Source organism: Anarrhichthys ocellatus, unplaced genomic scaffold (assembly GCF_004355925.1).
Source record: "Anarrhichthys ocellatus isolate YVR2014 unplaced genomic scaffold, GSC_Weel_1.0 scaffold1, whole genome shotgun sequence".
In the NCBI taxonomy this organism is placed as follows: domain Eukaryota; kingdom Metazoa; phylum Chordata; class Actinopteri; order Perciformes; family Anarhichadidae; genus Anarrhichthys; species Anarrhichthys ocellatus.
Window position 1 is genome coordinate 18,431,489 of NW_022280031.1, and position 14,385 is coordinate 18,445,873.

Here is a 14,385-nt window from a genome sequence, read left to right on the forward strand (position 1 = left end):
ACACCTGTACCTATCTGTACTGTGACATCATCATCCAGCACACCTGTACCTGACTGTACTGTGACATCATCATCCAGGACACCTGTACCTGACTGTACTGTGACGTCGTCATCCAGCACACCTGCAAAAGTATTAGTATTAGTGTGTGTGTGTGTTGTCTCACCAGTCCCCACCAGAGGGCATCTGCATACGTCTCAAACTGGTCGTTGTCCTCTTTTTCTGCCAAATAAACGAGGAAACTGGCCAGAATGAGACACAGGAAGCCGATATACCACGCAGTGATCAACTCCTGCAGAGAGACAGACATCAGACACAGTGAGACAGAGAGACAGATATCAGAATACAGTGAGACAGAGAGACAGACATCAGAATACAGTGAGACAGAGAGACAGATATCAGAATACAGTGAGACAGAGAGACAGACATCAGAATACAGTGAGACAGAGAGAGAGAGACATCAGACACAGTGAGACAGAAAGAGAGACATCATGATGTAGTGAGACAGAGAGACAGGCAGCAGAATAAAGTGAGACAGAGACAGAGAACAAAGTGTCACAGAGTTCAAACTATGTAATCAATAACTCTGATCGATTCAGTCCAGGATCAATGGAAACGATCAGATGTCAAGCTCTCCTTCAGGAAGACGATACCAATAAACCAATACTGCTGACACAACAGTGGAAGCAGTGGAATTTAAAGTGTCAGAGCTGAAAGCAGTTGAAGTGAAGGGCTTATCTGCAGATTGACCAAGAATAAAAACAATTGTTACAATACAGACAGGTATTTCCCAGGGTACCTTGCTGTGGGCGTAGACCACTGATCCCAGCAGTTTCCAGGTTCCTCCCCGTCGGTCCATCCTGATCATCCTCAGAATCTGAAGGAAACGAAGCGACCTGATGGCTGAAGTGGCAAAGACGTTCCCCTGAGTCCCTGCAGCCAACACTGAGATGGATGCTATCAACACCATGACGTCTGCAGACAGACAGACCAGAGAGACAGACCGGTGATTACAATGTCTCACATCATTCAACCGGTTTGAAAATGCTTTTCTTAGAACCCTTTCCTCCTGCTGAGCTGTCTGCAGACTCACCTGTCTGAGGGTAAATGAAGTGTTGTTAGAGTCTGAGGGTAAATGAAGTGTTAGGCGCAAGAAAAGCCATGTTCGTTGTTTACGTTCATTATGATCATTTGGAGGGAGTGGCTTTGGAGGGAGGCCTGAATCACGGGATTACAGTTGATTTGGTAACACTGTTTTTTGTTGTTGTTTTTTTTTCAGTTGAAGACAACAAACTCACCGATGACACAAAAAGGTTTTCTGGCAAATTTGAGTCGTCCTCTCCATCCTCTGTACCGACAGCAGCAACCTGCAGCCCAGATCCTCACTATGTACTCCACCCCGAACACCACGATGGTCACCACTTCCTGTTGCGCAACAACACAATGTTAGAAACCAAAACTGTGTTCAAAATGACTCGTTAAATACTACTATTACTCATTTTCTCTGCACCTCTTCATTAAAACAAGCCAGTTCAACGTCTGCTGGGGGACAATTCACATTAAATACCAACATAAGTTTTATTCCATGGGGCTGCCTTTTAACTTAATACTCTGAGTGATAGTTGATTCTGGTAAGCAGAGACGCAACGTATATATCTAGGCACTGCTGTTGTCAACGCGGGGGCAGTAATTTTATTTTCCCAAATGAATAAATACAAAGTACTTTGTGGCCATTTGGGTTCGCATTAAATGGATAATTTTTGCACCACAGCTCATGAAATTTGTATCACTCGCACTGCTTTTTGTCCCCTCATCTGTCCACCATTTAATCTTCAGCGCAATGCATGATGGTATATATTTTGCATATTTACTGACCATTGGTTGTACACTACTTTTACTGATGCATTGTGGGATACTTTGTCAAGTAATCATTATGATCGATTAATCTGCTGATTATTTCCTCAATTAATAGATTCATCATTTAGTCTATAAAACATCAGAAAAGAGCCAAATCTCAAGTTCACATACAGAACCAAAGCTGACGCCTTCAAAGTTTTACTAACCAAAAGTCCAAAAGTGTAGATTTGGTTTTAACTTAAACGTACACAGAAAGTCATCATGATTTAAACTGACACGTTTAAAAATATCATCAAAGTACGAAAACTCAGAAGCTCCTAAAAGTATCCCATCATTACATTTACAGAATGTATTCAGTTGATCCTCAGGTCAGCGTGTGGCTCTCTGATCAGAAGATGAATGAATGTGGGTATTTTTAACACCACGGCATGTAGAACTTACCAGAGTGTAGAGAGCGTTCTCTGAAGACTTCTCGTACTCCCTGATGGTGGAGAACACGGAGAGAACCAGACAGGAGAACACCAGCACGAACCTGAACAGAGAACACACGTTAAACTCCTGATACAGGAGGGACGATTGAGACTGTGACACCTGATCTGAGATCTAGCTGATCCTGGGTGCAGACTGCAGTTAATTGATACATTAAGTTAATATCAATCATCAAGTTATTGTTTCAGATTGATATTCATGTTTACATTTCAAATAGACTCCAAAGCAGTTACATAAAAGGTACTACTATGTATCTACAAAGGCCTCACAATACGATATTATGACGACACTTATGTCACGATACAGTCTTATTGCAATTTTAAAATGTTGCGATATGTTGAGAATTGCGCTAAAAATAATTTCCAACTGCAAATTATGCATTTTGTCATCATCATCTTTTATCAAATAAGATTACGTTTTCACTCGGCTCATCTCACTTCAATTATTTTTGTTGCCACTAGTATCTATGTGTATAAATATATGTATACATATACATATACATATATATGTATGCCGTAGACTGACAGGTGTAAAGACAGGTATTTACACGTAGGCGTGGTAGATGAAGGCCCATCCTCGAGGTCTCTCCAGGACGTTGTACAGGAAGTTCTGCAGTCGTCTGTAGAGGGCGTTTCTCTTCGGAGGTTTCTTTACTCCGGAGATGCTGCTGCGCTGCCGCCGAGGACCCTCCTCCCCACCTGAACACAGGTATATAATCACCGATTCACACTTATGTGAAACACACCGACTCTTCAGGACTGAGTTATATCAAACTGAAAGAGAGAAGCTAGCTTGAATTACATGTTTGGTACTTTAGCTTGAAAAATATGACATGTCAGGAAAAGTGCAACGCGTTAAGATGAACATCGTTGAGTGTGTTTTTAAATTCTCTTTCTCTTTTTTTTACCCAAGTCTTATTTCACTACATTTATACAGCTCAACAGTGACCACACACACTTTCTGAACCATTTTCTTAACTACGAGATGAATCGTGACCATAAAACATTTGATTCACATTCATTTAACAAGGCAACGGTACAAGACTGAATAAGAAGTGAAGGGACTACTCATCCCATAAACGGCGACTCCAGAAAAACAAACTGTTGTAGGTCTAAAAATAACGACAGATTCAGCAGCTGCGTGGCTTATTTTACGCCTGAAATGTTTTCAGAAACACATTTTGTTGATATTTTCATAATTGAAGAGAAAGCTTCCAAACGAGCCGTGATGTTGGTCCAGTTTGGAATTCGGGAGCAAAACACAGACTGTATAAACCGACTCCCCATTATTCTCTGCCTGGCTAAGAGATGCAATGTTGTTTTAGCGTCTAGAAGAGATAATGTTCACACTTAGAGGTGAGTGCTTTCTAAACCCTTTGTCTCCTATTGTAACGGCTCATCTGTTCTTCCTCCTGACTGACGTTTCTACTAATATCATCAGCCTGCAGCAGGCCCCTGATCAATACCCTGCTTAACCCCATAGCCAAATATAATAAAGTTACAGCTTATTTTTAATCTATTATCATTTACACTTTCATTTTCCTGAACATTTTTGCTCACCTCACTGTCTTCCCGTCTTTATATTAATTTGAATATTCTACTATCTTATTTTTCTAATGCAATGCGTGTTGCTGTTGTTATTGTACAGGGGTTGGGCGGAGTGGAAGGGTGGGTGGGAAAAAGAAAGTATGAAAAAATGGTGACCTGTAAACCTGGCAATGTGTTTGTTTGCTTAAAAAACAGAGTAGAAAAGTGTCAATTATCAAAGTAGTCATCAATTCTCTGTCAAACGGCTAATAAATGAGCTGTTTCAGCTTTATTTATGTTATTTTAGATTGTTCTTATTATCAACAAATCCCATAAAAACACGAAAACAAATTATGTTATTCCTTCTCTCAATACTTTGACTTCTCTACTGTTTCACTTCAACTACTTTCAGCTCTTTGAACACTTTCTACCTGGACACGTATCTGATAGTCAGATAACGAGATCGTGTCGGCCGCAGATTTGTGCAAAAATGTGCAAATCAAATGTGGACAAACTAAAACTGCCTGCGAACAAACCGTCATCATACAGTAAACATCTATTTACAAAGCAACTTCCACAGGTAAAGTAGTTGAAGTGTTATAGCTGGTGGCTGAAACGGTCAGTGCTTACAGTGACACTTCAACTGTTTTCAGGATATACCTTGTTAGTGAACACGTTCATGTTGATTTGGATCTTAACATTTTCATATCGCTACCATTAAGCTTAAGTTAAATAATAAATAATACCAATAAACGCCAGACAATACGCATGAGAGTCATCAGCCAATCACATGTAAGCACCCTTCAGTCATGCTTACAGTAAATATTGATTTATTTCTCTTCATTTAACCTCTTTGGTCTAAATTTGCAGCTCGTTTGTTGTTTTTGTTGTAACCGTGAAGCAGAACCGGGAATGTTTCCATCAGGTTCTCATCATCAGAAAACCTTGATCTGGTTTTACTGCTGATAATCTGAGAGCATGCGCACAACCACACACACACACACACACCGTTAACGGCCCCCGTCAATTACCGCCTATGAACCGGCAGGTTGTTGTTGTTGTTATTGTGTTTCGGTTGTTTTACCTGCTATGAGCAGAGCTCCGTCCCTGCTGGACTCGGTCCCTCCGGCCTCCAGACCCACGAAGCCCACCTTCAGCTTCTTCGGGTCGGCCTGCGCTCCGGGGAACACCCCGCCGTTCCGGGATTTCTGCACCATGACGGAGGGACCAGCACCAACCGGCCGATCTACTGCCAGCCTGCAGACGAGGCGCCCGAGACGGCCATGCCAAGCGGGAGCATCACCACGCTGCGGAAGAGGAGAAGTACAGAAGGACGGAGGAGACAAGGGAAGGAGGAAAATAACACCCGCAGAGAAAGACAAGCCGCAGATTGGCTGATCAGCAGATTTGTCTGATAAGCAGATTTGTCTTCCGTCACTGACTTCCCCTACAGAAAGGAAGTGGCGTGACGTCACTGACGGTTATTGAACAGCTCACAGATGAAAGGGGAAAAAAGTCAATGATTAAATTGAGCAGTTAGTCAAAAAGAAACAGACACACAGGATAATCATCTCTGACCCATCGCCATGGTAACAGGATGATCTGAAGGCAGTAACCATGACTACCAGTGGAGGAGGAAGAGGTTGTGATTGGCTCAATCAAATGTATAAATATTCAACTTTGTTAATATGTGACTTTGGCAACATTGCTGATGAAACTTTTCTTTCCAATAAAAAAAGACCCCTTTGAATAGAATCGATGACATCACACCAGAGGACCAATCAGAACGTGAGGTTCGTACAGGAACACACACACACGCAGAGACACCAGAGGTTTCCACACAGTTTATTAAAACCTCTCAGGTGACATCACCACTCAGCTGACATCATCACTCAGTAAACACCATGACATCATCGCACGCAAAAAAACTTTTTTAGCGACAGGAACCGTTGATCCTGATTGGCTGGATCAACAGGATCACACGTCGGTCAGAGAGGTTAAAGGTCAGGAGGGTGGGGGGGTTCAGGGGTCCTGGAACAGGGCGGCGTAAAACGCGGGCTCAGAGCGGCGGCTGCGATAACGAAGGATGATGTCATTGATCATGTGCTTTCTTCTGACATGGGACGGAGGGGCAGAGTCACTCTCCAACCGGCGCCGCTGGCAGCAGTTGATCACGGTCTCTCTGACCAGGAAACCTGGAGACAGAGAAAGAAACGACGTCCTTCAAATCGTGATTCATTAATGAAAATGTTTTATATTATAAGGTTTTTATTCCACAATAAAGATGAGACGAAGACAAAACGGACTTCTTTAACCAAAAACTGATTAAACCTACAGACAATAAAGGAGTTAAAAGATAAACTGTTATTTATTTATAGATTTTTCACCGTCAGTCAGACATACCCAAAGACCTCTTGCTGACCACACTCCCGTTGACCAATGGGACAACCGAACTGAACTTGCTGGTCGTGTTTCCAATGAAACGAATCCGGTAGAGTCCGGTCTTCAGAGGATGGACGAAGATCAGCTGGACGTTTGAAATACTAACAATGGACAGAAAGACGGTTTTGTTACTACTAAGTCTGAGGCCCTTTGTAAAAGTGTATTTGTGTGTTTCACCTGGTCGGTGTTTCGGTCTTCGTCCCCGACAGCAGGTCAGATAGAGGGAAGCTCTCTGAAAACACAAAGTTACAACGTCTCAACGTAACATTTTACTAATACTAGTTAACTATAATATCAACTAACGTTTGTTAGTCGTTATACTGTTCATCTAAAGTTAGTTACCGATATCCTCGAAGCGTTCGACCCAGACTATCAGAAGTTTAGATTCAGAGCCAACAGACGACAACTCAAAACGAAAAGACTTCAAGTCTTCAACTGGAGAACTCTGGACAGAGACGGACAAACAGAGAGAAAAGACGGACATGTCAGAGACTGACACACAGAAAGATAAGTGAAAAAGCTTTAATACTGAAGGTCCATACTGGGGGTTCGGGGGTGGAGTCTCTGCTGGGCTCAAAAAGACTCTGCAGGTTGGATGGCACCCCAGTTGGAGGCTCCGCCTCCTCCGGACTCTTCGACAAATCAGACGCTTTAAATAAAAACACAATTAACAATTTAATATGTAATAATAAGTAAATACCTTATATGGCTACACTTCTTATATGGTCACACCTCTCCTTATATGGCCTACATCTCCTTATATGGAACCACCTCTCCTTATATGGTCACATCTCTCCTTAAATGGTCTCACTTCACCTTGTATGTTCACACTTTGTTATGTGGTACCACCTCTCTTTAAATGGTCACATCTCTCCTTATATGGTCAACACCTAGGAGCTAACTGACTTTAGTACTTTGATCATCAGACACTCACTGTGTGATGATGAGGGTACGATGAAGGTGATCTCTGTCAGAGTGTCGGTGTACATCAGGACAAACCTCTGTCCATTAAAAACGCCCCCTCCACTGTCACCTAGCACAGCAGGGAATTCTTAAAAAAAAACAAAAATAACCAATTAAGGATGAAGGAGAACAGATTGACCACAGGTAACAACTTGACCCCTGACAGTGTCCTGTTGTTGAGAAGTGACCAATCAGAGCACTGACCTGAACTGTTGGTATTGAACCCGCCCCCCTGTCGTAGTCGCCCCATCTCCACTGGCCGACCGAGAGACCACAGGAAGTCCAGGAAGTGAGACTGGACGCTGCAGCTGAACTCTACATTCCTCAGAATCTACAAAGACAAAGTTAAGCAAAGTTCTCTCTACACAACTTTCAAAGTTGTCAGATTGCTGCACTGTTCCACAACTGGCTGTCTTGTGATCGCGAGTCTCTCCCCAATAGACTCCCCCCAACAGGTCCAGATATTTAGCATGTCAGATATCTGGAATGTCTCTGCGATGCAGCGGCGAGCCTATCGGTTTGCTCAAACCCTAATTTGCGAGGGCTGAGCCATTGGTGATTTGTCCTCAGATCTGGGGCTCTTTTAATGGAAGTTCAAACAATTGTCAGTGAGTGGAAAATCAGGGCTGATGTTGTGTAGTGTGATCTAGACGTAAGAGATGAAGCCAGGCCAGGGAAACCTGGACAGACTCAGGACCACAACACCAACCCAATCAAACCAAATCATCAACCAACAAGGAAACTATGTCACATGCTGGAAGCAAACAACTAAAACACAGAGAAAATTTGACCTCAGCAGCTGTCCTCTGTCCTGCTCTCATGTAAAAGATGAAGGTGGAGTCACAGTTTCTGGATGGCAGCTGGTCCAAAAGTCTCAGATCCTCAGAGAAACCTGGAAGTGACGAGTCCAGAGACACCAGCTGAGCTGGGACACCGCTGGTACCTGGACTCTACCAAGGACAAGTGAGAGGGAGAAAGGAGAGACAGACGGCTGTGACTACAGACAGGTCTAAACGTATCAATAAAATCTATCTCCACCGTGTCCTTGGTACCTTCAAGGTCTCAGGTGTCAGCAGGCCCAGGTGGGACAGGAAGAGTCTCGCTGTCTGGAAGTTGGTAATTGGATGCGGCGGCCTGCAGGTCTTCATGACAACTGAGCGTCCGCTCACCTGCGGCCGAGCCTCCACCTGTCGCTGCCGCTTCAACGCTGCTTGCAGACGGTCCAATTGCTGCTGCACCTGTCAGAGGAGGAGGAGTTTATACCTAACTGGTAATTTACCCACACCTGAGCAGGTGCTAAACACCTGTCTGACGTTAATTTAGCTCCCGACAGTTCTGTGACATCCAGATTTTAATATTAGCAAGACAATTAAGTGAAAAGAAGAGGACCTAAACGTGATCCCTGAGGAACACCACTGGTAAAGAAATAAAGGTAAAATGAACAATCAGCAGGGTTTGGATCTGGGTTGGACCAAGTACGTACCTCCTCAGTAACGGTCTCATGCAGAGCTGGAATACTCAGATCTACTTTAACTGAAGCAACTCTGTCAATGTTTTCAGGAAACAGCTGAAAACCACATCGTATCCCAGCACCCTCCTGGGCCACATCATGCTGCTCTGGGATCAAGGTTTGCTACAGATGATCAACAGACAGAAAATACTGAATACTGATCTCAAGCCTGACAAACAGGCTTTGTGTTTTTATTGTATTTGGTCATTGATGGAAGTGGTCACCTGTGTTTCTGTTCTTCCCTCTCTGGGTTGCAGGTGGAGCTGTAGAGTCCAGGTGTGACCTCCTGACGGACCTCTGATCAGCACTGTGAGTGACGGACATGGCGCTGCACACACCATTCAAAACATTAGGATTGTTGTCTTTATATCTAAAAGGATTAGTTGACTGATGTATTAGTTGATCGACAGAAAATAAATCAAAAACATCAAGAAACAAAAGAGCAGTGAAAGGAAGCTACATCAGTTTGTTTCATCAAATGCTGTTAAACACTGTTGAGTGTGATCTAATTTAGAGGTTAATTTGATTTTGTCATGTTGAAATCTTTGACTGATGACAGGGGAAGAGTCAGCGAGCTTTTTAGTTTCATCGTGTTCCGGCTGTATGAAGGTCTGTGTTTCTGTCTATATCATGGTTCAAGATCAGTGAATCAGGACTGACCCTGTTCAGGTCCCTGTGGTTGTTCCAGCATGGATAAGATGACCGAGCGGTCCACCACAAAATATCTGAAGTTCTTCATACTGCTGTCACTCAAATTGGAGTGGCCAATCACAGCGTCCTCACCCAGCAGGCCTCCGAGAGATGGGAAGGCCCCCGAAACCTGCATAACACTGAGATAAGAGTAAAGATCAGACTTGTAATAAGTTCTGCAGATAATGTTTGGGTTGGGCTTATTTTAGAATGAGGCATTCGACTTAAGTCTGCTGTAACATGTGTACATGGCAACTACAGATTAAGACAAGGCAACTCAAACTTGGTTCACTTAACAGATATTTCGGCCTTCATTTCAGCTCATACTTTCACTTTTAACAACAATAATAATCATGGCAACGTGAGGTCAAAAACTGTGTCCCACTACACATGTTTCATACAAGTACATGTTGTCCCACCACAGCTGGTCATCATCATCATACAAAACTAATTACACAATTACTTGTGAAAATGTACTTTTTATCTAACACAAGATGGGCCAAATATGTGAACTCTGCTCATATTACTCACGTGATTAAGGTAGTGGAGATGAAAAAAAGGTATTCCTTCATTTAAGAAATATCAACTTTATTTTAAAACACCTAATACCTTTACACGTGTGTTTGTTTTGCTCACCAGCTCAGCGTGGCCTCTGCAGCCTCCTTCACCCTCAGAGAGGCGGGGTTCAGTTCTTTCTTTTCTTTACACCTCACTTCCTGTTCCTGTCTGGACTTACTGCCTGAAATTCCCAGTTCCACGATCTCCAAGACCTCCAACAAACACTCCTAAAAAAGACAAAAAACAGCATAACTACATACTGTATATAGAATTCACGAAACACACACACACACACACACACACACACACCACAGTCACCATTTCTGTTCAGCCTCTACACCTCCGACTTCAGCTACAACTCCAGGACCCGCTTTCTGCAGAAGTTCTCTAACTAGTCGAAGTGACAGATGCTGAGAACAGGGGCATTGTACACTCCATTGTTAAGCGGTGTGAGCCGAACCACCTGCAGTCAAAGACTGGCAAGACGAAGTAAACAGTAAAGTTGTTTCCAACCAGGGTGGATGTGCAGGACTACAAAGACCTGGGAGTACATCCGGACAACAAACTGGACCGAGCTAAGAACAAGAAGGGACAGAGCCGACTCTTCTTCCTGCTATCTTCTTTGCTGTGGTGTGCTGGTGCAGCAGGGGGAGGATAATCAACGCCAATAGAATCAACAAGATCAGTGTGAAGGCTGGCGCTGTCCTGGAGGTAAAGCTGGATTCTTTATTGGTGGTGTTGTCATGGTCAATGACTCTCAGCCTCTCCTCCATGGGCTGCTCACACAAGAGGACCTTCTGCAGTAGACCACCACCACAATGCGCCACATAAACTAAAGTCCAATGATTGACTTTCTGGTCATATCATCAGATCTGCAGCCGTATGTCTTGGACACTTGGGTGAAGAGAGGAGAAGCGCTGCCAGCTGATCACTACCTGGTGGTGAGTTGGATCCGTAGGCAGCGGAGGCTGTCGGACAAACCAGTTAAACCCAAAAATGTTGTGAGGGTGAACTAGGAACCTCTGGCTGAAGGTCTTAAACACCTCCCTTCAGTAAAAATTCCTATACATTTAGTTACTTATTGATTAGTTACCTGGCTGTTAGTTACTGGTTAGTTAATTACCGGTCGGTAAATTACCTTTTACAGTGAGGGAGCAGCAATCCGATTTGCATTAGCAGAGCGCAGTGGAATGGCAGGAGTGTAAGGTTTGATCATATCCTGAATGTAGGCTTGAGCCATTAGGCAAGTACCAGGGTCTTCAATCAGATTGGAAAAGTCACTGAGAGCCGGTCCAGAGGAGCGAAGTTGTGTGGGAGAACTTGGGTATAAGACCAGCCGGGTCAGTTGATTACTTTCCTGGCTGTTTTTTTACCTGTCGGCTTGTTTCCTGGCTGTTTGTTATCTGCTGGTTAGTTACTTGGCTGTTAGTTGCATGGCTGTTAGTTGCATGGCTGTTAGTTGCATGGCTGTTAGTTGCATGGCTGTTAGTTGCATGGCTGTTCATTGTATGGCTGCTAGTTGCATTACTGTTTGTTACCTGGTGGTCGAGCAAGGTGGGGTGCTGAGATAACCAGACGTTCAGACAGTAGAATGCAGCGACGATGATGGAGTGCAGATCTCTGGAGTGAAGTGGAGGAGGACGACTGCACTGAAACACGATGTAACAACAGACTGAAGTGACGGCTCGCCTCCTCTCACTCTCTTCCACACTCACCTCCACCTGCAGGATGATGAGAGAGGGTCACAGTAACATTTACAATTAGTTTAGGGTCTCTGTGTGTGTGTGTGTGTGTGTGTGTGTGTGTGTGTGTGTGTGTGTGTAGGTGTGTGTGTCCACCTTAGCCAGTCCTCCCAGTACTTCCAGTGCAGTGAGACAAACTGCTGAGTCATTCCTCCACTGAGCCGTCAGACGCTGAGTCAGCAGACGCACAAACTGAACCCACAGGATCCCTGCTGCGTCTGACTGGACGGCTGGTTACCATAGCAACGCAAGCAAGAACGCACACACACACACACAAAATCAGATAGTTGCTCTCAGATTTCCATCACATGACGGTCAATGTTATAAAATTAATTTAAACTTAATTAAAATCATCGTCAAAATGAACCTCCGGTTCCTCTGGTCCATCTATTTGCACTGGGTCCACTGGGTCCACTGGTTCCCCCGGTCCATCTGGCTCCACCTTGCTGGGACTCCGTTTCCTGGAAACAACAGTAGATGAAGTGTATTAATTTCTCCTGATAATAAAAGAAAAAAACACAGGAACAGTGTAAAGTCCTGTTGGCACCACCTGCAGGCTGATTGTTATAAATAATTCAGTCCCAAATATTATCTATAATTCCAGGCATCCCATAAATACCACATGATGTACCGTGACATGTAACACATCTTACATCAAGAGTATGTGAAAGACAACAAAACCCTGTGCAGTAAAGATCATTTAGAGAATGTTTAATATTGAGACATGAACCAGAATTTGATGATTTAATTTCATGGATGTTTCTACGAAATAGGCAGAATAAAAAGGTTAATAGTCAACCTAAAAATTGACCTAAAACATTAAATAGTTATTTATTTCTGTTATCTAATTATGTTTATCTGTTCTTAAAATAGAGTTCCAGTAAATGTCAGTATATGTGAGTTGATTCACCTGCTGAGTTTGTCCTGCAGCCTTTATCAGAGCCGAGTCCTGAACCAGGTTCAACATGGCCGCTACACAAAACAGAAATCATTCACACTGTCTGAGCTCTGAGTGTGTAAACACAGTAGAGACCGCCAAAATAAAAACAATTAAGTCAGACAGAGTAAGAACAGTACAATGAACAAATGAATGAATGATCATGATCTGTAACTGACCGAGTATTATCTGTGTGTTGGAGGTGTCTGTCTCCGTCTGCAGAGCTCCAATCAGAACACCGATGAGGCGGGGCTTCAGAGACAGGAAGCTACCTCCTGTGACATCGTCACCATTGAACCGCCCGTCCAATAACACCTGAATCCACACACACACACACAGCTGACTGTTACTCTCTACTTGGTTATTATTGGATGTTCTTACTTCACCTGTGAGGTCCAGCTCAGGTTTGCACAGGTGTGTGTTGGTTTTTAAAAGGGTGGATAAAAGCTTACCTCTGATCGGACGGATCCAAACTGCAGAGGGAGGGGCAGCATGGTCAGCAGGACCAGGATGGAGGCTCGCCTTAAATCCACCGGACTCACAAAACCTTTAAACATCAACAGGTCTCTGGACAAGAGACTCATAGATTAAACTACCCAGCAGTGTATAAAGTAATGTGCTCCACCTTTAACAGCCACAGAATTAAAGTGATGAACACATTTATGCATCAATAATTATACAATTTTGAATGCATGACTTTTACTTGGGACGAAGTATTACTACTTTACGTAAGTAAAATATCTGAGATTTGAGGCTCATTGGTAAAACAAGCTGGTACCCACAGGGTTCTGGGTCCAACTCAGACATGGACTTGGAGACATGGGGGTCTGTGCGATGTCAGAGGCCCGGGTCTGCTGACCCCTGACTGTAAGAATTCCAGCACTAGATTTTCTTCTAATTATGTTTTATAAAAAACAATCACAACAGAATCTTAGATGGTTCTTCTCCAGAACCGAGAGACTGTGAGGCCAACAGCAGCAGAACTGTTCTGCAGTACAAGTATTTAAAGAAGCAGTGTCTACAGTAATGATACTAGTATTCACAGCGATTGTGGTATTTGCAGTAATTGTACCTGTCGAGCAGCACTTTCTCCACAGCTGAGATGAAGGAGGGAAGCAGCAGGTTGACTCCTTTCAGGTCACAGCAGAACAGACAGGTGGAGTTCAGCAGGATGGAGGCCAGAACAGGAGGACACACTTCCTCCGACACCTGCAGACCCTGAAGGAGAACCAGGTAGAACCTGAAGTTTGGACAGAGGAGAGAAGAACACACACAAGTTTTAAATGTGATGAAGTTTACTACAAACTAAAGACAGACAGAACAACAACTGTCATCAGATTATATAGTAGTACAGAGAGGTCTGCACCTGGAAAAGTGTTAAGACATATGTACCTGGACAGGTAGACAGACATGTACCTAGACGGGTAAAGAAACATATACCTGGACAGGTAGACAGACAGGATGTCCTCTGCAGTTTTCTTACAGGTGAAGATCCTGCAAAGTGTCCCGCAGGCCTCGGCTCTACCAGCCGCCCACCTCGCTGACATCACAGTGACATCACCATGACCGGCTGGAGAAGACACAAAGAGAGTTTATCATGTGAATGGTGACAGTAACACTACACAGTGCATGAATAACCTGTAATGTGTGTCATATGTATAGTACTGTGTGCAG

The 14,385-nt window shown here is 43.6% G+C and overlaps 2 protein-coding genes across 2 annotated transcripts in view; both read right to left on the bottom strand.

The window, feature by feature from the left end:
* Positions 1-6: 6 nt before the first annotated feature.
* On the bottom strand, positions 7-5,446 carry LOC116384338 (potassium voltage-gated channel subfamily KQT member 2-like). Its single transcript, XM_031848876.1, has 6 exons — positions 4,954-5,446; positions 2,891-3,041; positions 2,296-2,386; positions 1,296-1,422; positions 797-972; positions 7-289 (listed from the first exon to the last, which is right to left on the bottom strand). The coding sequence occupies exons 1-6, from the start codon at positions 5,084-5,086 to the stop codon at positions 11-13; spliced, it is 957 nt and encodes a 318-aa protein (XP_031704736.1). The 5' UTR covers positions 5,087-5,446; the 3' UTR covers positions 7-10.
* A 265-nt stretch (positions 5,447-5,711) lies between these two features.
* ralgapb (Ral GTPase activating protein non-catalytic subunit beta) overlaps positions 5,712-14,385 on the bottom strand; it is a 13,703-nt gene continuing 5,029 nt past the window's right edge. The window contains exons 13-33 of the mRNA XM_031850115.1: positions 14,152-14,272; positions 13,784-13,951; positions 13,164-13,278; positions 12,891-13,026; positions 12,685-12,746; positions 12,142-12,235; positions 11,871-12,004; positions 11,571-11,753; positions 10,111-10,259; positions 9,445-9,614; positions 9,009-9,112; positions 8,758-8,907; positions 8,327-8,512; positions 8,066-8,224; positions 7,479-7,605; positions 7,246-7,362; positions 6,854-6,960; positions 6,654-6,756; positions 6,489-6,543; positions 6,273-6,412; positions 5,712-6,064 (exon numbers count right to left, since the gene is read on the bottom strand). Coding sequence (XP_031705975.1) covers positions 5,892-6,064; positions 6,273-6,412; positions 6,489-6,543; positions 6,654-6,756; positions 6,854-6,960; positions 7,246-7,362; positions 7,479-7,605; positions 8,066-8,224; positions 8,327-8,512; positions 8,758-8,907; positions 9,009-9,112; positions 9,445-9,614; positions 10,111-10,259; positions 11,571-11,753; positions 11,871-12,004; positions 12,142-12,235; positions 12,685-12,746; positions 12,891-13,026; positions 13,164-13,278; positions 13,784-13,951; positions 14,152-14,272 — 2,753 coding nt within the window. The 3' untranslated portion in view covers positions 5,712-5,891. The remainder of the gene's footprint in view (positions 6,065-6,272; positions 6,413-6,488; positions 6,544-6,653; positions 6,757-6,853; positions 6,961-7,245; positions 7,363-7,478; positions 7,606-8,065; positions 8,225-8,326; positions 8,513-8,757; positions 8,908-9,008; positions 9,113-9,444; positions 9,615-10,110; positions 10,260-11,570; positions 11,754-11,870; positions 12,005-12,141; positions 12,236-12,684; positions 12,747-12,890; positions 13,027-13,163; positions 13,279-13,783; positions 13,952-14,151; positions 14,273-14,385) is intronic.

Bases quoted from the DNA above. Each gene is read 5' to 3' on its own strand.
- LOC116384338 (XM_031848876.1), bottom strand. From the start codon at position 5,086: ATGGTGCAGAAATCCCGGAACGGCGGGGTGTTCCCCGGAGCGCAGGCC. The intron at 3,042-4,953 runs GTAAAACAACCG...ACCTGTGTTCAG, and splicing joins CGGAGCTCTGCTCATAGCAG to GTGGGGAGGAGGGTCCTCGG. The intron at 1,423-2,295 runs GTAAGTTCTACA...GTTGCGCAACAG, and splicing joins AGAACGCTCTCTACACTCTG to GAAGTGGTGACCATCGTGGT.